Below are 21,663 nucleotides of genomic sequence, written 5' to 3'. Positions count from 1 at the left end.
GACTGCCAGAAGGTGAGAGTAGAGGACAGGGGATGGATCACTTCATGATTACCCGTTCTGTTCATTCCCTCTAAAACACCTGCCATTGGCCAATGTTGGAAGGATACTGGGTTAGATGGGTCATTGGCCTGACCCAGTTTGGCCATTCTTAAGTCGGAATAAACTCCTTTCAGTGCCACTGAGTGTATTTTAACACCGTTTAGCGCTGCTATAGCATTTTTCATTCCGTTGTGCCAGGGGTAGCTTTTTTAGTCATACAGCTCTACAGAGCCTTAGGGCTATAACCCACCCGCCTGCCCGCATCTTTGAAAAAACAGTTACTGAACAGGATCGTAACCGCTGTTCTTTGAGAGGTGTTGCACACGTTCGTTCCATTCTTGGTGTCAGTGTGCCCAGCATACGGCTGTCAGAAACATTTCCCCTCAGCAGTACCCATGGGGCGGCTCAAGCTCCCACTGCTGCCCTGTACCACTGTGTGCAGATATAAAGGGCAGAGCTGTCCCCAGGGCCCCTCACTTACTTCTCGCTGAAACTCCAATGCAGAGGAGCAGAAGAGGGTGGGCTATGGAATGGACATGCACAACAGGCTAGTAACTGTTTTCTTCTTTCATTCTACTCTTGGTGACTCAAGCCATAAGAACAGGAGGTGGGACAGGAGTCTATTTCAACGAAGACTGAAGAACAACTTGTTCAACTGTAGCATTGTCTCTGGAGTCTTAAGCCATAACATAGCGGGAGGCAAACATGTGGACAGAGGACCAGGTTGCCACTCTACTAGTGTCCGCAATTGGAACTTGTGCCACAAAGGCTGCTGAGGCCAACTGCAACTGTCTTGAATGAGCTGAGACTCTGTCAAGTGGAGTGACATTAGCCAAGTCATAACACATGCGTATACAGGATGCAACTCAGAAAGAAATTCTCTGGATAGAGACTGAATGGCTTCTTACTCTGTCTGCCATTGCTATGAACAGATGGGAGGATTTATAGAAGAGCCTGGTTCTGTCCAGGTAAAGTGCTAAGGCTCTCCTGATCTCTAAGGTACGCAAACGCTGTTCATCCCTGTTCGTATGTAGCTTTGGGTAAAATACGGTCAAATTGTCGGATATGGAAAGAAGAAACCACCTTTGAGACAAACTTTGGATGAGGATGCAGGTGAACTTTGTCCTTAACAAAGATCTTGCATGGATGCCCCAAAATTAATGCCTGTGGCTCCCCTACTCCTCTGGGAGAGGTAATCACCACCAAAAATGCCACCTTCATTGATAGATGCAGCAGAGAGGAGATAGCCAATAACTCAAATGGGGAACTTGTAAGTCTTTGCAATACTAAGTTTAGATCCCAGGGGGAACTGAGTCTTGCACCTGAGGGTATAATTTGAATAAGCTTTTTTTTTTAAATGGACATCATTGGTAGAGCCCTGCACGGATACATTTGTATCTGCATCCAATCCGCAAAAATGATCCACAGCTATAAAGCAGATATCCACAGATTTGCAGGGATTTAGACATAAAATTTGGATCTGCATCCATCCACAATCGGAAAAATGGCGAGCGGATGCGGATATCTGCAGATATAAAGCTGATATCCACAGATTTGCAGGGCTCTCGTCATTGGAGAAAATAGAGCAACTGTCCACTTTAGAGTGAAATGGTGAAACAGCTTCCAGATGTACCCTGATGGAACTAACCACCAACCCTTGGTGTTTTAGGTATAATAAGTAATCCAGAACATGTTGATCTTCCATACTGCTGAGTCCAGATGGAAATTTTTTTTTCCATTTATAGAGGTGCATAGCTCTTGTAGAAGGCCTTCTATTATTTAGTAGGATCTCTTGAAAGTCTTTTGAGCAGGCCTGCTCTCTCGTACCTAGCCATGAAGCATCCATGCGGTTAAGTGAAGGACTGTAGGCTCAGGTGGAGTAGGTGACTGACCCTAGGACAGTGGTTTTCAAACTTTAGGCTGCACACCCCTTTCCAAATAATGTAGTCTACCATATACCCATCTGAGATAGGCAGGTGACATGTGGGGGAGGGGATGCCACGCAGGGTCATTGTGAACTCATTGGGTCAGAGACCATCTTTTATACATGTTTATACAATGCCTAACATGATGGGGCTCTGATCCCCAACCTGGGACCTATATGCATTACCACCATAGAAACAGCAAATGATTTCTAAACTGGCTAAATAACTTTAGACATTCCTCTGAATACTACAGGAATAAGGCAAGGAGTACACTATTAGCCAATTAACCCATATCTTTGGCCAAATAAGTCAATTTAGGTACAAAATCACCCACGCTGACATACCCTACTGCAATTTTAAGGAAGATCCAGGATTCACGGAATGGAAAGGAAAACTGGGATGTCAAAAATGAGCATTTTGACAAATAGGTTTAGTTGTCCAGTTTATGTACCAGAATCACACTGCTACTTTACTTCAGTCAAAACAATTGCTTCATTTCCCCAAGTGCTCTTCTAAAATTCCATTTATCAAGGGTATAATACAACTAGTTTATGAACCTATTAGGCCATATCACATCAGGATCACAACACTAACAAAACCCAGAAAGGTTGGGATTTTCAAGTGCCTAAAGGAGCTAGGTGTTCAAACCCACTGAAATTCCATGTGATTTGGACACAACATTCCATTAGGCCCCTATGAAAATCTGAGCATAAGATACCATTTTCTAGGCACAATGAAAAGAAGCTCAGCTTCTGGATAAACATCCAGTCAGTAAAGCCCGATTAAACTGTGCTATAGTCTCACAAGGAGAAAGACTCATCACTTAGGACATTTAGAACTAGGCAAAACAAATGCACTGGAGACTATACTGCAGGGAACCACCACATTCTGGAAGGGGGAACTAGATAATTGATTAGCTTTTAATCTTCAATATCTGTGATTCTATGCAATAATGCACTACTGCAGGATGCAGTCATAATATTTACATGCACTTAGGTACTGAAAACACAGATTTCAATCTCATGATTTACAAATCTTAAGAGTAAATTTGTATAGCACCATAACTTGCAAACCCCACAATATATCATTGCTTGCATACAGCACTAGCAGTTATACATTTCTGCATTAAATAAAAGATCACTGTGCAATGAACAAGCAGCAACACAATCTAGTTGTTAAAAAGGCTCTGAAGTAGAAGGCTGAATAGCTAAAACCTGTTCAATACACCAAGTCATTGCAGCTACAGGCAACCCAACCATATCCCTAAGTCACCCAAACCGGAAGCTCTCTGAACACCAGAAACTCCATCTTGTTTGAACTGTCATGGGTGATTCCACATGTGGGCTGACTGCCTAATAATTTCTGATTCTACAGGTAAGGAATTCTTTACAAATGGAATTTTATAAATAGTTGTGATTCTTACAAAGCCCGCCTGTCAGGCCAGCACTGGTGTGCTACCCCAAAACAAGCCATAAGATCAGAATTTTTTAGAATTGAAAAGTGATAGTCATTCTAATCATGAAGGTTCTCTCTGGTGTCTGTGGGAGAGGAGGGACCAGCTGAATTTTAAAGAGGACCTAGAAAGGTAAGAATTGTGTTCATGCCTTCTGCTCCTTTACAAATCTCTGAAAGGGGTTTTTAAGAAGAGTTTTTTTTTTATTGTATTTCATAAAGTTTAAAAAAAATCTGCTCTTCTGTATCAGTGGAACTCTTATTGGAAGATACACAGCTAGAATGGAACTTCTCAACCAGGACCGATAATCTTTTAAAGATCTTTTCTTCCAAGTGTTTATCAAGCATTTTAATTAATGAGGCGTTACCAGCCAAAAAAATAAGCAAAACAAAGCTCTAAAAATTATGAATAAAAATAATTTCCATGATTATGTTTCACTTCTCTGATACTATTTGGAATATCATAATCCTACAAGTTCCCCAGGTATCTCTATACCAGCCTTCAGGAAAAACAGTCAATATAAAACAATCCCAATATAAAACAATCAAGCAGAAACTGAAACCTTGAAAAAACCTTTTCACCTTTTTGTGTGTAACATAAAGAAGCTAAAGTGCAAAACCCTATATTTCTTTTGTAGGTTACCTTTAAGGCTCAACTACTATGCTGAAGGATCATGTTAAAACATGACTCAGTCTGGTCTTTGAAGACCGGTCCAAACTGTATTTTAACCATGTTAATTAATCATATTTCAACTTTGTACAGATTTACAAGACTGTCATATGAACAACTCATTCACTCTTCTCTGTTACTAGTACTTTTTCTACATAAGGGAGAGAATGCCCCTTCAATACACTTTAGTAACTCCATTGGAAGCCCTTGTACCTTAGATGGAGGAGCTGCAGGTTTAGGAACCAGATTTTTGTAGACACTTGGGACAATTGTGGTGGTCTTGTTGCCATTTGCAAGGTGAGGAACTGGTGACGTAAATGCAGCTGAGAAGGCGGCAGCAGGATCCTCTTTTGAAACCTTTTTGATGACCAGCATCTTGGTAGGTTGTTTGGCACTAGGGGGGTTTTCTACAAAAACAGAGGGGAACAAGACCTCAAAAAATAATTAGTATCTCAGTAATTCCACAAAAGTTGACTCTACCTCAGCTCCAATTTGACCTCTTAGAGTCTCAGATGCTGAGAGAGTCTCATGTTGCTGCTGCTAACAGCTCCTGAATTCAAGTGAAGAGGATATCAGACAAAGATGATAAAGTCCAACATTTTGTAGGCTCCTCCTGATTTTGAAAAAAACTGCCTATGACGACATCGGCCTGAGATTTTAACAGCCTCTCAGACTTTGCTGAAAGAGGAAACCAGCATGGGTAATCATAGTTAAGTTCTGAATAACTACTGAGTAATTTTAGGTTAATTCACTAACAAAAATATTTAGTGAAACTCATGCTTTAAAGGTTCAATGTTTTGCAACCTGCAACCATTAACACCACATTCTGGTGGAGCGAACAGAAGGTCTCAGTACACTTTCTTGAAAACTGTAATGTAAACCGCTAAGTGTTCAAACAGCTTTTTACTGCTGCAAATCTCGTATTACATTTGGGTGGGCCAGTAAAGATCTGAACCAAACACTCAAGAGATTAAAATTACATCTAGTACAACATATTGCTGAATGTTTTAGGATACAGCTAATAAATAACTGGTTCACAATTCTATCCCACCCCAAATTAAACTCTCTAGTTAGAGTTACAGGTTCCAACTAGTGATTAAAGAAGCATTTTCAGGCACTGATAAACAGGCACTGCATTTGCGTCAGTCTAGCTTTTTCAGTGGTGGGAACAAAAATGTCATGTATAGTATCCAGGAATTTAGAACTATTTTCTTTTTAATTAATTTGAAAAAAGAAGCCAAACCACAAGAACACAGCCTTGTATATTTGTACAGTATTGCTGCATATCCAGTATAAATATCACCTCAGTAACACTTAAAATCAGGGAGCTGTGCTCCCTCTAGTCCTCTCAACCCTATTCTGCATTTCTGATTCTGCATTTAGCAATGCAGTGCCAAGTATTTTCATGATCATTTCATTCCAACACTCCACACCCATAAGCTTAGACAAGCTGTGATCTTCCCATGGAATTAGCAACAATTATAGACAAGTGATATTCCTGTACGTAGTGTGTGCCATTAGCAGGAAATGAAAGAGAAGATTCTCATAACAGCAGCAAGTGCAGCTCTAAGTATCAGAAAACAGATTCTCTCTCTCCTCAAACAAGAAAGGAAGGGAGAGAAAGAGGTAGCTGCCTACTTCAGTTTAATCTTCCTTTAAGATCTTCCCTTATGTGAAAAACTAGAGTTTCAATATATTGTTCAATTCTTCTGCTTTACAAGTGGTCATCTGTTTTCTATACAGAGATATAAACTTCTCTACATACCCCACACTCCAGAAGGTGTCCCTAAAGGTTTGCTCTGGTTATTCTGTTTTCCAGCTTCTGGATTCAAAGATGGCTGTAAAAACATAATCCAGTTGGACACATTAGAAGATTGCACATACTACTATTTATCAGAAGTAGTATTACCATAGTATCTAGGAGCCATAGTCATGGACCAGGACCCTTTTGTACGAAGTGCTGTGCAAACAGAACGAAAAGACAGTCCCTAGCCCGAAGAGCTTTACTTTCCCTCCCCTTCAGAATGTGTTGGGAATAGAGCAATCAAAGATAGAACTCCTATTTAAAGAGTTTCTAATGTGTAATTAAGAAAGTGAGAGATTCTATAATTTGATATTAATCAGTGGCTCAAGGCACCATGTCATATCGAGGACCCAATTCCTCAGTTCCAAGAGTCAAAATTTTAGGCTGTTATTTCACCTGAAGGATGCAGCCCTTTGTAACTCTACCTTTGATTGAGGGTCAAATCCTAAATATTACAATAGTTGAGAAATGAGTTGGGGGAGGAAAGGAAGTAAAAACAAGGTACCCGATAAGACACCCCGTCCATTCATCTATCCCTCTCTCTTCCCCTCTTTTCACAATAAACTGGAAATTCAAAATCACCAACTCTCCTGCTCTTTTTGATAGATTTTTTATGCATTGACTACTATGCCAACTAGAAGACAAGCCTCCAGTCGTGAACTTCTGGAAAAGCTAGCACTCCTGGTTTAAAAGCTGGAAGAAATTACCATCCAATCTTAATATGAGTACCAACTCAGACCCAAAATATTGCCCAAATATTTTTAATCTCTTATCTATCAGTTTTAATGCTTCATTTTACCGGGTCTTGTCAGGTTTACACTAGGAAGCTGTGTGAGGCTGCCTGATGTGCCCAACGCACACAGGAGTGCCCCAAAATTGGTCTTTATGGTTCAAGTCTTCCAAAAGAAACGTTGCCCCTTTTTCCAAATATATATGCTTACAGGTACTATATTCTCAGTCAAGATATGAACATACTTCTGTGTGACAAGTAGTTCAAACTGATTTTACCACTATCATTTCAGAGAAAGCGTCACCAGCTGTATTGGATTTGGCTGATTGAACAAACTTGTGCATCACAACACTGATATAACAGATTTAAAATAACCTGGCAAAAAGTAATGACAACACGTCCAAAAAAACAACCCAATATATGAGGGCCTCAGGAATACAGGAAAAAATTAACATTCTGCAAGCACTGCTTGCAAGACCATTCCATTAAACCTGGAATGACCCCCGAAAGTATGGGGTGGAATGCAACTCTAGATCCTTTCCACCAACCAATGCTAATACAAAGAAACCTAGAAAGCCATTTCTCACAGCTACCTCCAGTAGTGAGAAACCACACACTTACAAAGTCGTCTTCCTCAAACTGCAGCTTCTCTTTTTCTTCTCTCTTCTCTTCTCTGGCCTCAACAGGCACCTTTTCTTGAAAGGCAGAGTTCTTCCGAGAGTGAAAGTTGCCATTCCAGTGGCGATGGACTCCAGTTCCTCCACCACCACGCTGGTTCATACCATCATGGCCCCGTGAGGGACCATGCCAGCCAGGCTGATTGCCAGAAAGCCCAACATGAGCTCCTTTAGAAACACCGGAATCTACAGAATCATGGCGGAGCAGGGAAGGCTGATGCCAGCAGTCTAAACAAAAGAAGGTAAGTATGCAAATAAAAGTAATACAGCAAGAAGAAACCAGGAATGTCCTGATATTTCTGGTGTTGGTCAATGCTCTCTAAATAACTATTAGGCTAACCTTGCCTCAGTTCAGAGAGACTGTCCGTATGCATAAGTAAAACGGTCAAACTGCAGAAAAATTTAAAAGCCACATACAACTTCCACAGAAACCCCAGGAACACTGAGAGATGGCACATAAGGGAGAAGTGTTAGGATAAGTGGCTTTGTGTGTTATAGGGGATGTGGTTTTGCAAAGTTACTTTATATTCCAAAGGTATACATTCTGGTTAGATCTGCGTTCAATATTTGGATATAGAGTGAGTTCTGATCCTCTACTCACCTCCCGCAGTTCTGAGGGGGCCATTATTGAAAAATCCATCAGAAGAGTTGTGTCGTCTACGGCTCACACCAAAGCGGCCCTCACCCCGCGAAAGATGCTCTCCATGTTTCTCAAAGGTGGCTGCAGGGGACTACAGAACCAGATTAAGTGATTTAGGTCACCCAAAGAGCCTGCTTGACAAGAAATGATGGCTTGTATGAAAATAAAAAGACATTCTCTGCATTAGCTTTCAGTAATTACAGCAACAAGCTGGCTATGTGTTGCTTAGCTGACAAATATGGAAATATTTAAGTGAACTCCACAAAAACAGCACGTGACTGCACATATCACCCTACATAGCATCAAAAGGATGCTCATTCATCAGCTTTACTAGCAGTCTTTGAAGTCACATGCAACACCCTGAAGAGTTCGTTTAAGGAATCTTACCAATTTCCCTACAGTTACCTTTCCTATTTTGAAAAGATTCTAGAGTCATATCAAGGTTCTGCACATTTCGAAATTATTTTTGTCTCCTCTGGTTTAAACATGAAGCTGAAAGCAGTTTTCCCACCAAACTGTTTTCCCTCCATTAATCTGATTTGCTATTACAAGGTGCTCTAAGCTACTAGTGCCATGCATAAGCAATGCAAGTGTTTGCTTGAGGTCCCACGCAGACTTTACACCTTTGAACCAGCCAGATCTACCCCTCAGATCCTGCTGTCAGAGGGTGAGAAATCACAACCCAATTCCCCCCAATTTTGGGATTTCATATACAAGCAACTCTAAATGGGAACTAGAAAATTCTGAGATGGGAACCAATGGCTTGTTATTGGTGCGTTGCTCAGGAGTGCAACATTATTTTGAAGAGAAAAAGAATTATGCTGAACTTGTATATAATTATGAAGAGGCAGGTAGTCCAATTTTCAGTGCTACCAACTTTGGTAGTATCTCTTTAAATAATTCCCCATTATGAGATCTCAATGCAGACTGAAGCTAACATGATTTATTTACTTCCAGGTTTGTGCATACTAAGGAAAACAACCCGTCTCTCTGGAACAGAGGTGGTTAATTTGCAAAGAAAAAATCAACAGAGGAAGATTTTTGCCTGTGTCTTAAAAAGCTTCACGTAGGTATTCAAGAACACAAAGAACATTCCAAACCAGGTTGCAGGCATTCAAGCTGGACAAAATCCAGGGCCAAAACTTGCTTTAGGCATTAAAAGGTAATAGGCTTCTGGTTGGGTAATCTGAATGCAAGAGTTACCTTGGCTGACTGTGGCGTTGAGAAGTTAAGCCAGGCAGGAACAAAGTCATGCTGCGCCATTTAGGTCCAGTGTCTCCCTTCAATAAAGCGAGGCATCAAACCTCATGGCCAGGATCTACAAGTGGAAAAAAGAACAACTACATCTCCAGTCTGACAGCCCTTGCTGTAGAATTGTGTGGAATAATTGCACTGTAACATTTAGGCCCTCCCTAGCGAACAGAAAAAAAAAAGTAGCAATTTTTTGTTGGGCTTACATACAATTCTTACTAGAAAGCTGCCAACATGGTCTCCTGAGCCAGAATAGATAAGGCCTTTACAAGTCCCAAATACTTCCTGTTTACAATATCAACTTTAGCAATGCGTCTATGAAATTCATGATGGGACTGGAGGTAGAAAGGGGACAGAGCAAACATGCAGTGCATAAAGACATGTGAAACAATTGAATTTACGGGCTTCCTTTTGCAAATGCTCATTGCCTTGCAGTATGGCCCTGTGTGCACTGTATGTTTTTCTTCAGAAAGTGGGAGGGTAAATATGGTAAAGATGTAAAGTTGCTAACAAGGGCACCAGAGAGATAAGAGTTCAAATTAGTCTCGTAGGGCAAGTCTAACCTAACTACCCCTCAATCTTAAAACCGTCTTAAGGCCCCATTATTCTACGCACAGTCCATAACTGTAGTAGCTGACATGATGAATTCCTGACAGTGAATGGAAAGCAAGAAGGACAAAGGTAGGACACAAGCTGGTGAGAAGGAAGACTCGAGTATCTGTAACTGCACTTTCATGAGCAGTAAAAGCTTTATGACAGATACTAGTAGCGGTATGTAGGTGAGGAATTCAAGTTTGTGAACCCACGGAAAAGTTAACTTCCAAAGTGTGGTATGACTCCCACCTTCAAGTACCCTAGGAGTTATCATTCAACTGCTCATTCGAATTAGAAGATTACATGGAGTATTGCATTTTGAGGGGGGTCCTCTTGGTTCCCTCCCTTTCCTCCTTATTTTCACCCTTTCATGGTGTTGTGCATGAGCCAAGATTTTGTATGTATATATAGAAAAAAAGATGTGTGATCAACTACCAGAGTTTGGCCTCTGCAGTCCAATTTTCTTCTCTATTTCTGTGCTTCACTCTGACCTTCAGGTTCCTTCCTTCTCCAGGATGCAGTTATGTCAGATCTGAGGCAATGGTGCGTCTCTAAGCAGAGCACGAGAAGCTGCACTTCGTGCTGACTGCACCCTTCACCCCCTCAACTGCTCATCTTAATTTCTCTCTCCACTCACACTACAAAAAAAAACCCTAAAAAGGTAATTTACATTTAAAAAAGCCACAGCCACGTTCACCTCATTAAATTTCCTCTTGTTGTGGTGCTATGTAACTCAGATTTTACATTACAAAAGCAGTTGTTGGGTTTGCACGACAACATTCAGAGCAACACCATGGTTAACAATGAACATACACACCCAAATCTGTGGGATTATTCATTATCTGTAGCACCTGAGTTTCAAAGCTTGGATGGGGGGGGGGGGGGAGTGGGAGGTTAAGTTATATAAAAATGTTTCTCCCGAATTCTGATATTAAATGGGAGACGTCTGCCTAAGCATATGCTCTTAAAATATAAACTTCATTTTCATCACATGTACAGTTGCTAAAAAATCCACGGTGCCAATGTTCTTAAAAATGAGCAATGTCTTGAAATACTCTTCACTTCATGTAACTTAAGTTCACCTCCAAGAACCTAAACACTACTTGATGTGAAGCTGAATGGCAGCCACAACTGTTTCTGTGTCTTTGCTGGTCACCATTTATGTGCTGAATAAGTAACACTGAAAAGAGCCAAGTCCAAAAGTACTTTCTTCTCTTTAAGCTTCTTCTAGACTGGGTGCTGCTTTTGAAAAGAGACAAATTATTCAACAAGAATTTCTTGTTTTACTGCAGAGTTCACTTCTGGGTTATGGTCCTCCTCTTCCATCAAAAAAATGGTGGAATACAGGAACTGTAATCACTACAAAAGAAAAATGAACACCCATCAATAGAAGTAATAGAAATGTGCAATAACATATGTCCAAGTAGAAGAACACAAGGCAGAAGTGCAGCAAATTTATTGCAAGTGACCACAAAAATAAAAAAGCAGCAATTGGGTTTGAGATTTCTTGTCCAACTACAGAAAATCAGAATTTTTTGCCATGGTTACAATTTCCACCTAGTCACCCCATAACATTTATAGGTAACGGAGTTCCTCAGCTCTAACCTGGACATCATCTTTGTCCACCAGATCCCCAGAAACCTGCAGTGCTGCCCCACCCTCTTAACCATACTTGTGGTTATGAATGGGACACAACCACAGAGGCTGGGATCTCAAGTAACTGGTTCTTGAGATCCCACCATCTACCAATACTGTGGCAGGGGCAGAAAAGGCTAATCACTCCACATGCCTCCTCCCTCTTGATGCCCTCAAGATACTTCTCAACTGCTCGAGTCCAGCCAGGAGGCTATTCCCTCTTGGTTCCCTGACAGCAGAGCCAGGCAGAGAGGCAGAAATCCCTTAACAGAAAGTGAGACCTATCAATTAATCCCCCTTCATCAAGTTCAAGCTTCCTATCTGTGTACCTTAAACCCTTCCAACTCTGCCCCTTCCCTACTTACGCTCCCACATCAAGCCATCCTTTCAGCAATGCCAACCTTGAAAATCTATTTGCCTACTTATCCCACAAATATAGCTGTGCTTTCTTCCGTGCTGCCCTTCACGCACGGAATGCCCTTCATAAATTATCCTGTAAAACCACCACCTTCTCCCCTTCAAATCCCTCTTCAAGACTCACTACTGTAGTGAGACCTACAAGAAATCAGCCAACTAATGTTGACTAGGCTGCAGGACAGTTAGAGTTAGGGGATATCTTATTTAGAGATTGATCAAAACTGAATTCAGAACGACCCAGCAGTGCAACAATTAACTTATATGACTACATGACCTCACCATTACCCTTGTCTTTCCTTCTGCTTGCTTGTTTCAGTCTATCTTGAAGCAAGCAAGTATAAGCTCTTTGTGGTAGGGACATGTCCTTCTATTTGTTTATATGGAACCTAGCACAAGGAGACCCTGATCCTGACTGGAACCTTTGGGTTCCACAGCAATATAAATAATATCCACCTCTTCTTGCTTGGGATTCCCAAATCGGAGAATAAAAAGATGAGACAATAAAAGGAAATTTCAATCCACAAATTGAAAATTATCCATACACATGCACAGTTAGTCTAACAGGCCACCTGCCAGGATAACTGGGTAAAATCATCCCAAATGCTAAAAAGAACAGGAGCTATCTTTCACCAGGAACCCCAAGGTCACTGGGACAGTAGTAGTTAAGGATTAAACTTATACTCAAATCTCTGGAACCGTAGCAACAAGAAATAAAAATCTCACAGAAGCTCCTCAAGGCATCAATCTAGATGAAATCAGCAACAGGATGGATACATTCATAAAACAGAAGCAACACTGATGATGACCTAATGGGAGCTTCCTGAACACCCTGCCCAGATGATCAACAGTAAAGTCACCCCAAAACAGCAACAAAAATGCTGATGTACCAATAATTGTTGCTTATTATGAAGTGTAGCTTTATCAATTCTTCTGTCCATATACTTATACAAGATGAAGGTAAGGTATCAACTGCTTCAGAGAGAACAATTTTTCTCCCCACTCTTCTGCACCCAGCACCGGAACCAAGCTCGCATGGTAGTGACCTGCTGAGACTGCTAACGCTCTACTCACCTCCCTAAAATAGTAATGTGAGATAAATGGGAGGAAAGGTCTATGAAACTCAGATGTGATTCAACACCATTCATTACTTTATTTTGAAGAGCACATTTATTAAGAGGGTGAATTGTGTAGAAATCATTTCACTTATTGACTGAAACAAGGATTAATAGATAACACCTTCTAATGAGCTTTGATAATAAAATCACCCTGAATTGGAAGGGAATTGGAAAAAAAAAACCAAAACAAAAAAAACAGAACCATCCTCTGGATCTCAGTGAAATTTATGTTGTCCATTTATTTACATGGGGAGCTCTGAGACAAGGATCTTGCCTGGCTAGGTGCCTTGAAAGCCACCAAAGCATACTGGTTCATATTTCACAATAAAGCTTTAAGTTACCTTTCAGGAGAAAAGCAAGTCAGCAGAAATTAAACAGAACCCTGATTCTTCTGCCACTAATGCAAGCCACTGAGCCTTAAAATAAAATAAAAAAACTAGACATGTTTAGCAAACAAAGGGGATGCTGCAGCTGCAAAGCTCCATATGTCCACTGTAAGAAAGTTCTTGTGGAAGTTTCACAACCTGCCACCATCCAAGGCACCTATTGATTAGGACAGTTCAGCATGCACTAAAGAATGAGCAATGGCTAACATGCATCTAGAGACAATACCATCTCTGAACTATCCCAGATTATAAAGCATGCCGCGTATTTTTAGATCCAAATCAAAGCCTTACAAATCTGGTTTTATTTCACATTTATCTTAAATTATGGACTCCAGTAATACTGAATCAAAAAACTAAGCCTACAGAAAACTTTACACATATTAATGAAATGACCTTCACATCATGTCAACCTTCCTGCACAGTATTTTCATGTTGCTGTATCCTCTGTTTTGAATCTGTCAGTTTTTAAAGGGCCCTGTCTCAAAATTGAAATTTGAGGGATTAAGAACTACGCACAGAAGTTAAATCTCCCCTCTGAAGTGTCTCATGGCTTAATTTTGTGCTACAAAAGGAAGAGTGCCAAATTACATTTACCTACCTCATCAAGAAAAATCACAGCAATAAGGTACAAGGAATCTAACTTTCCAAAAGAACAGATGAGAGAGCAGGAGTCATTTAAGGATTTATTTACATTGCAAAACCAAAGTCTTCATTTAATATCCAGAGTTAAGATTCCTAAACGGCAATGTACATACCCATCACATTTACAAAACCCAGGCAAATCAATCATTAGAACATTAAATCTTGCTTTGTCTACATAAACACATTCTACCAACTCCAAAGATACTGGGCACAGTCAGCAACGGGCTTTGCTGCAAGGATAGATTCCTGGATTAGTGGTTCTGTTGTGTGATGTGTGGTTGCTGGTGAGTATTTGCTTCAGGTTGGGGGGCTGTCTGTAGGCAAGGACTGGCCTGTCTCCCAAGATGTGTGAGAGTGATGGGTCATCCTTCAGGATAGGTTGTAGATCCTTGATGATGCGCTGGAGAGGTTTTAGTTGGGGGCTGAAGGTGGAGGCTAGTGGCATTCTGTTATTATCTTTGTTGGGCCTGTCCTGTAGTAGGTGACTTCTGGGTACGCTTTTGGCTCTGTCAATTTGTTTCTTCACTTCAGCAGGTGGGTATTGTAGTTGTAAGAACGCTTGATAGAGATCTTGTAGGTGTTTGTCTCTGTCTGAGGGACTGGAGCAAATGCGGTTGTATCACAGAGCTTGGCTGTAGATGATGGATCGTGTGGTGTGGTCTGGGTTATTCATTTTTACACATTTATTTTTTCTTGTGTAGGTAAGTTTAAAAGTTGTTTTTTTTAAAAATATAAATGGAAGGAACATGTTATCAGGTTTTTAAATTAAAACTGACCAAGGTAGGGTAGGGTACTGAGTGGTACTGACCAAGGTAGGGTAGGGTAAGGAAACATTCCTGTTCATAGTTTAGATACAAAGTGTGTGTCCCCAAATAAATTCCATGTCCTATGAACACATCATGCTTTCACAGTTCACATATTTAGGGTTCTTACTGTACTAGGTCAAATATAGCAATACTACTGATATACTCCTTTCAAAAATTGATATGAATGGAAATAAAAACGATCAGTTTGCAATAATTTCTTTTCTCTCTGTTGGGATATATAATCAGAGCCTAATATCTCCATACACAAACAGTGAGTGGGACTAAAAACTTCAGGATTACAAGCAGTACTAAAATAAAAAGAATCCTTAATTTTTATGAAGGAGACATGATAGGAAATGCAAACATCTCTAATCAAGACCTAATCTTTCCAAATGTCCTGACAGATAAGGTTTGACAATGAGTCAGAATTGATTCAGTTCTTGTCATTATCAAGTATCTTTACAGTTGCCTTTTAGAAGTAGGCTCTGATTTTAAATCCCTGATCATATCTCATTTATTGAGAAAAACTGTTGACATTACCCAAGGCACAGTTAAATCAGAAGGCTCTGCCTCCCCAAAGTCACTGTTGCATTTTGTCATTGAAGAAACTCTTTCACTTTAACTACATTTCAGGTCAAGCTGCAAATTTAAAGTTATTAGTTCAAAGTCTGTGGTATGGTAACAGAATCAAACAATCAGATCTTTGGGGTAGAGACTATTTGTTATGCTAAAAGGTACTGGAGACTGCATTGAGCACAAAGCTCAGACTGGATGAAAGTGCATTCTTCAATTAACGTATCAGTCAGGACAAGCCCCTCCCAGACAAAGGGGGTTGCAATCCTGCCCAGAGTGGGTGGTGTAGTTTGCCGAGTACTGTTTTCTCTAAGGGCACATGTTAGGGAAGCCAGAATATAGAGAACAAGAGCCAAGCAGCAGTCTGTGAGCATAGCGTATGACCATGTAAAAAGCTATAAAGTTTTTTGGGTCTGGTGTTGTCTAAAAGCCTTGGGGCTGTAAAATAAATGCTTATTTTGTTTTGTTTCCTCTCACATTTGGAAAAGGAGGACTTTGTACATTCCTCAAACAAGATTGCGAAGGCACCAGACTCCATCTTCAATTTCTCCTCCTAACTGCAACAACCGACGAGACCCAGAATTTTTGACTAGCTGCTTGGGTCAAAAAGGGGCAACAATATCTTCATACATATTTGCACAAAAACAGGCCCGCAATTTGAGTATTACTGTAATATAAATATTGTTTCTTACCTTTCCTCATTTCATTTCTTGCTATTCCAATTAGCTCATAGTTTTAAGTAAGTTACTCACATATATCCCTACAATTTCTGCTACTCCAATACTTTAATCTGTTTATTCAGAGCAGATATACCCTCCTTGCATAAGAGCCTACTCACCAAGGATCCTCAATTTTCACTGAGCAAAATTATATGCAGAAATAAAGGTGAGTTCCAAGAGGGAAAAATTCACCACAAAGTTACAATTGTTAATTTAATAAAGTAACAAGTTTGTAAAAACTATGTTTGAGAAATATACTGAGGTCCAACAGTGTCAGACAGCTAGTCACTCATGCTACCTCAATATTGATGAGCCAAGAGAAACTGTTATAAATATGAGTGAACAGTGTAACTCTATTGCAAAAAAAGCAAACAATTCTGGGATGTATTAGCAGGAGCATTTACTCCTAGGGGAATTCTGTACCACTACACATGTGCAGAATTAATGTCCTGTGCAGATTTCTTTGCTTCCCTGCAGAAAAGTGACTGACAGGAAAGCAAAGGGAAGCTGCAAGAGTGGTCATGCAGCCAGCAGAGAGATAAGTCACTGAGCCGGGGGGCGGGGGGGCGGCGCGGAGTGCTGGGCCAGACCCACACCTAGAAACCTCCCCAGGTTCCGCAACACCCCCCCCGCAAAACCATTCCTCGGCCATGGGGGAGGGGTCACTGTATGGGGAACTACTCCTCCATCTGCCCAAATCCTGTGCACCTGGACCCCCCCATATCTAGACACCCCCCCGGCAAGTCCCACCTCCCCTGCATCCAGACCAGACCCCCATCCCCATGCATCCAGACCCCCACCACACTCCCCTGCATCCAGACCACACCCCAGAGCTACCCACACTCGAACCCCCACCCTGACGAACCCCATCCACTATGCACCTGGACCATCCCACGAGCCCCCTGCACCTAGACCATCCACTTTTCCCCAGCTAGCTGCACCCAAACCCCCACCCCTCCAGCATCTGAACCCCATCCCCCTACACCCAGACATCCCCCCCAAAAGCCACAACCACCTTCACTTGGACCCCCCACAGAGTCTCATTTCCCCTGCACCTGTAAACCCGCCCCCACTGAGCCCTTGTGCACAGACCCTCCCCCCCCAGCCACCCATACCCAGATTGCCCACACAGAACCCCCACACCTGGATTCCCCCACACTAAGCTCCTCTACACTTGGATCCTTCCAGGCTGAGCCTGCCTGGCCACACCTGGGAAATCACCCTGCAGCCCCCAGACAAAGACTTGGCGGTGAGGCTGCACCCAACCCTGACACAGCACAAGGGCCAGGCCTGCCCCAGAGGTCCGTGTTTGGGAGAGGAGGGCTGCAGGGTGATTTGTCATCTCCATGCAGCCAGTCGTCTATGCTCTCCACTGTCATGCTGGAGCCTCCACATTTACTTAATGACAAATAAAATTTCCAGAATTTTAAAATACTGTGCGTGGAATATTTAAAATTTTGGCACAGAACTCCCTTAGGAGTAAGTGTTGTAAACAAGACACAAGAAGTAATTCTTCTGCTTTACTGCACGCTGATTAGGCCTCAACTGGAGTATTGCATCCAGTCCTGAGAGCCACATTTCAGGAAAGATGGGAACAAATTGGAGAAAGTTCAGAGAAGAGCACCAAAAGTGATTAAAGGTCTAGAAAATATGACCTATGAGAGAAGATTGAAAAAATTGGGTTTGTTTGGTCTGGTGAAGAGATGACTGAGAGGGGACATAACAGTTTTCAAGTACATAAAAGGTTGTCACAAGAAGGAGGGAGGTAAATTTTTCTCATTAACCTCTGAGGACAGTGCAAGAAGCAATGGGCTTAAATTGCAGCAAGGGCAGTTTAGGTTGGACATTAGGAAAAACTTTCTGTCAGGGTGGTTAAGCACTGGAATAAATTGCCTAGGGAGGTTGTGGAATCTCCATCATTGGAGATTTTTAAGAGCAGGTTAGACAAACACCAGCCAGGGATGGTCTACAATACTTAGTCTTGCCATGAGTGCAGGGGATTGGACTAGATCACCTCTCGATTGGACTAGATCACCACCTCTGTGATTCTAACTTGAACTGGAAGGATTAGATTTTTATTGGTAAATGTTGATTTTGCAGAACACACAAGAACCAACTAAAAGATCTCAACAACTGAAATTTACAGATAGGGAAAGAAAGATGCTGGAAAAATTTGAGTTTAATCTAAAGATATCTACTTTGTATATTTTGACACGTGATGTCGACAATTTGTGTTTTAACGGTTATTAAGGTTCAACATCTTATAGCTCAATGTCTACCGTCATTGAATAATTTCTGACCCAACACCCATAAATTCCTGCAACTGTGAAAATTTAAACCAATAAAAATCAGGGGAAAATGTTCAACACCCAAAATTTTGTGCAACCATCAAAATTTAAATTGATAAAAACTGAAAAAAATGCGTATCCACTGAAATTATAAAAAAAAAAGTCAAATCCTACCAAACCTAGTTTTAACCTCCCCAGAAATTCTATGCACCTTAGATCACATACATTCACACTACCTGGTTGATATACATAGAGCCTACATTGGCAAATTGGTGAGATCCTCAGTATATTCCAGGTTTCAGAGTAGCAGCCGTGTTAGTCTGTATCCACAAAAAGAAAAGGATTACTTGTGGCACCTTAGAGACTAACCAATTTATTTGAGCATAAGCTTTCGTGAGCTACAGCTCACTTCACCGGATGTCTTGTGGCACCTTAGAGACTAACAAATAGTATTTTGCAAAGTATTCATCCCACCCACCCATCCTAACAACTCATTCTTCTGCTATCAGAGGCTGAAGACAACGCTGACAGCTTTTCACCCTCACCAGGTACACTGGCCTTTCTGAAAAGTGCTTTAGTCAAACTCAAGTTATCAGGCTCAATACAGGGGTAACCTGCTTAAATTCAATGGCCTGTGCTATACATGAGGTCAGACTAAATGTCTAATGGTCCCTTCCTTTTAGCCTTAAACTCAGCTCCCCACCCATGTCTGACACCAGGAGGGATGGTCAGCCTCAAGCCTAACTTCCTCTTCAATGCAGATTTTATGAGACAAGCTACTGTTTTACCAGGGAAGCTTAGCTACTGGGATATGAAATTAGTCACAGCAAATGGATTAGATCAGGGGTAAGCAAACTACGGCACGCGTGCCAAAGGTGGCATGCGAGTTGATTTTCAGTGGCACTCACACTGCCCGGGTCCTGGCCACCAGTCCGGGGGGCTCTGCATTTTAATTTAATTTTAAATGAAGCTTCTTAAACATTTTAAAAACCTTATTTACTTTACATACAACAGTTTAGTTATACATTAAAGACTTACAGAAAGAGACCTTCTCAAAACGTTAAATGCATTTCTGGCACGCAAAACCTTAGAGTGACTAAATGAAGACTCGGCATACCTCCTCCAAAAGGTTGCCGACCCCTCCATTAGATACTTGAATGGTTCCAACAATATGCAGAGACTACCCAGGTGGCCAGAGTAGCCCAGCCATGCCTCCCCTTGTCTCATTTTCCCTAAAGGATCTATAAAAATGTAAAAGCTCAGTGAAATACTGCACTAACAGCTAAAGTATCCAGTGCAAATACCAAATACCACTTCAATTCTCCATTACAACAGTTATAACTATAGCCTGTGGACTAGTGGTAATCTGCTGAGACCTATTTAGCTAGTCACACAACCTGGTACTCCTGTTTTCCAGCTATTAAACTAAATCGATATCTAAATTCTCAATGACTTCCAATTACTTTTTCATGTAAGCACTTGGTGCAGGGATGTCAACTAAGTGATCATGAACAGGAAAGCAGGCAGTCTACACTACTATGAATGAAACGGTTCAAAAAGCAGTCTGATAAAATATGAGAGGGAAACACTCACCCCACTACATGAAGTAACAACCTAAATAAAAACCTGCATAGCATTTGATTCCTATTTTGCTGATTGAAGGGACAGTCAATTTGAAATCTAGTTAGAATTTTTTTTAAAAAAAGTTAAAAGTAGCATCAGGCAATACACCTGCCAATTCCATGGCTTTACAACTACTTATACCTACCTTTTCAAAAATTGTTTTTCCTTCTCTGTTTTGAGGTTCACACAAATTGGGGGAACAGTTAAAGGGACTATACAGTGTTGTCACATACATTGAGTAAGCAAGCTGAAAACTTTTTTCCAGTCATCTTCTGGTTATAGCAATCTTTAATAATGTTTAACTTTTCAGACAAGTGGTTTTTAAGTTGATATCCCTTAGATATGTCTTAATAAATTGCTCTGTATTGTAAAATGTAAATTATCAAAGTTATATGTGCAAAATTGCATAACTATTGGAAACAGCTCATTTCCTGGTTTTAACTATGCATCCTTAAACACTGCATTAACACTTTTTCTTACAGTTAACACTCTTAATCGGATCAGATGTTTGGTTCTGCTTTTCACATTTGAGTACACTAGCCTTAGGATAGGACACCTTATAACTGCAAGTTTACCTTACAAGTGTCCTGCACTATGCTTTCATTTGATAAGGAGTGCCGTCAAATCCCAAAGTGACATTTTTTGTTCAGAGGGAAGCGCTCTTTAATTAAAGCTACTTAATTGAGGTATTTTCATTCATCTGTAAATTAGTGCATGATCAAAAGATCAAATTAAGCGGCATGGAGGAGCAAGAATGACTAAGGGCTTGTCTACACGGGCAAAATTTCCAATATTGGCATAGCTCCCCATTGGATACTACTCTTGACTAAGAGTGCCTTTTTCTGGTTTAGCTTATGTTGCTCTGGAAGCTACAAAAGCTAAACCAGAGTAAGGCCTAGTCTACACTAATGAGTTAAGGTGACACAAAGTGGCTTATGTCAACCTAATTATGTCAATGTCTACACTAGAATGCTGCTTCCACCAAAGTAAGTCCCCTGTTATACAGACATAACTCTACCTCCATGAAAGGCATAGTGCTTATGTTGATATAGTTAGGGCAGGGGCAGGCAAACTTTTTGGCCTGAGTGCCACATCAGGTTTCCAAAATTGTATGGAGGGCCAGTTAGGGGAAACTGTGCCTCCCCAAACAGCCATGCATGGCACTGTCTCCGCCTCCTAGCCGACCTCCCCACTTCTCGCCCTCTGACAGCTCCCCTGGGACTCCTGCCCCATCCAACCCCCCCCTCCCCCTCACCGCCCCATTCCCTCATGGACCCCGGACCCTCTGCCCCTCACCGCCCCATCCAACCACCCCATCTCCTTCCTGACTGCCCTCCCAGGACCCCTGCCCCATTCAACCCCCCTGTTTCGCGCCCTCTGACTGCCCCGACCCCTATCCACACCCCCGGCCCTCTACCCAACCCCCCCTGCTCCCTTACCACGCTGCCTGGAGCACTGCTGGCTGGCCACACTAGAGCAACACAGCACAGAGCACCGGGTCAGGCCGCAGCTCTGCAGCTGCGCTGCCGCAGGAGCTCACTGCTCCGCCACCCAGAGCATTGCGTTGGCAGTGCAGGGAGCTGAGGCTGCAGGGGTAAGGGGGACCAGCAGGGAAGGGGCCGGGGTGAGCCTCCCGGGCCAGGAGCTCAGGGGCCAGGCAGGAGGGTCCCACAGGCT

General features: G+C 41.7%; 1 protein-coding gene across 3 annotated transcripts in view; it reads right to left on the bottom strand.

Moving 5' to 3' along the window:
• Window positions 1-21,663, bottom strand: part of GPBP1L1 (GC-rich promoter binding protein 1 like 1) — a 52,186-nt gene that overhangs the window by 15,367 nt on the left and 15,156 nt on the right. For all 3 annotated transcript variants that reach the window (XM_073357866.2, XM_073357865.2, XM_073357867.2), the window contains exons 2-7: window positions 10,218-11,141; window positions 9,141-9,255; window positions 7,899-8,028; window positions 7,242-7,525; window positions 5,852-5,924; window positions 4,300-4,493 (exon numbers count right to left, since the gene is read on the bottom strand). In XM_073357866.2, coding sequence (XP_073213967.1) covers window positions 4,300-4,493; window positions 5,852-5,924; window positions 7,242-7,525; window positions 7,899-8,028; window positions 9,141-9,200 — 741 coding nt within the window. In that variant the 5' untranslated portion in view covers window positions 9,201-9,255; window positions 10,218-11,141. The remainder of the gene's footprint in view (window positions 1-4,299; window positions 4,494-5,851; window positions 5,925-7,241; window positions 7,526-7,898; window positions 8,029-9,140; window positions 9,256-10,217; window positions 11,142-21,663) is intronic.

Source organism: Lepidochelys kempii, chromosome 8 (assembly GCF_965140285.1).
Source record: "Lepidochelys kempii isolate rLepKem1 chromosome 8, rLepKem1.hap1, whole genome shotgun sequence".
NCBI lineage: Eukaryota > Metazoa > Chordata > Testudines > Cheloniidae > Lepidochelys > Lepidochelys kempii.
The sequence above is the reverse complement of the archived record's forward strand: the minus strand, read 5'-3'. Positions and strand labels throughout refer to the sequence as shown.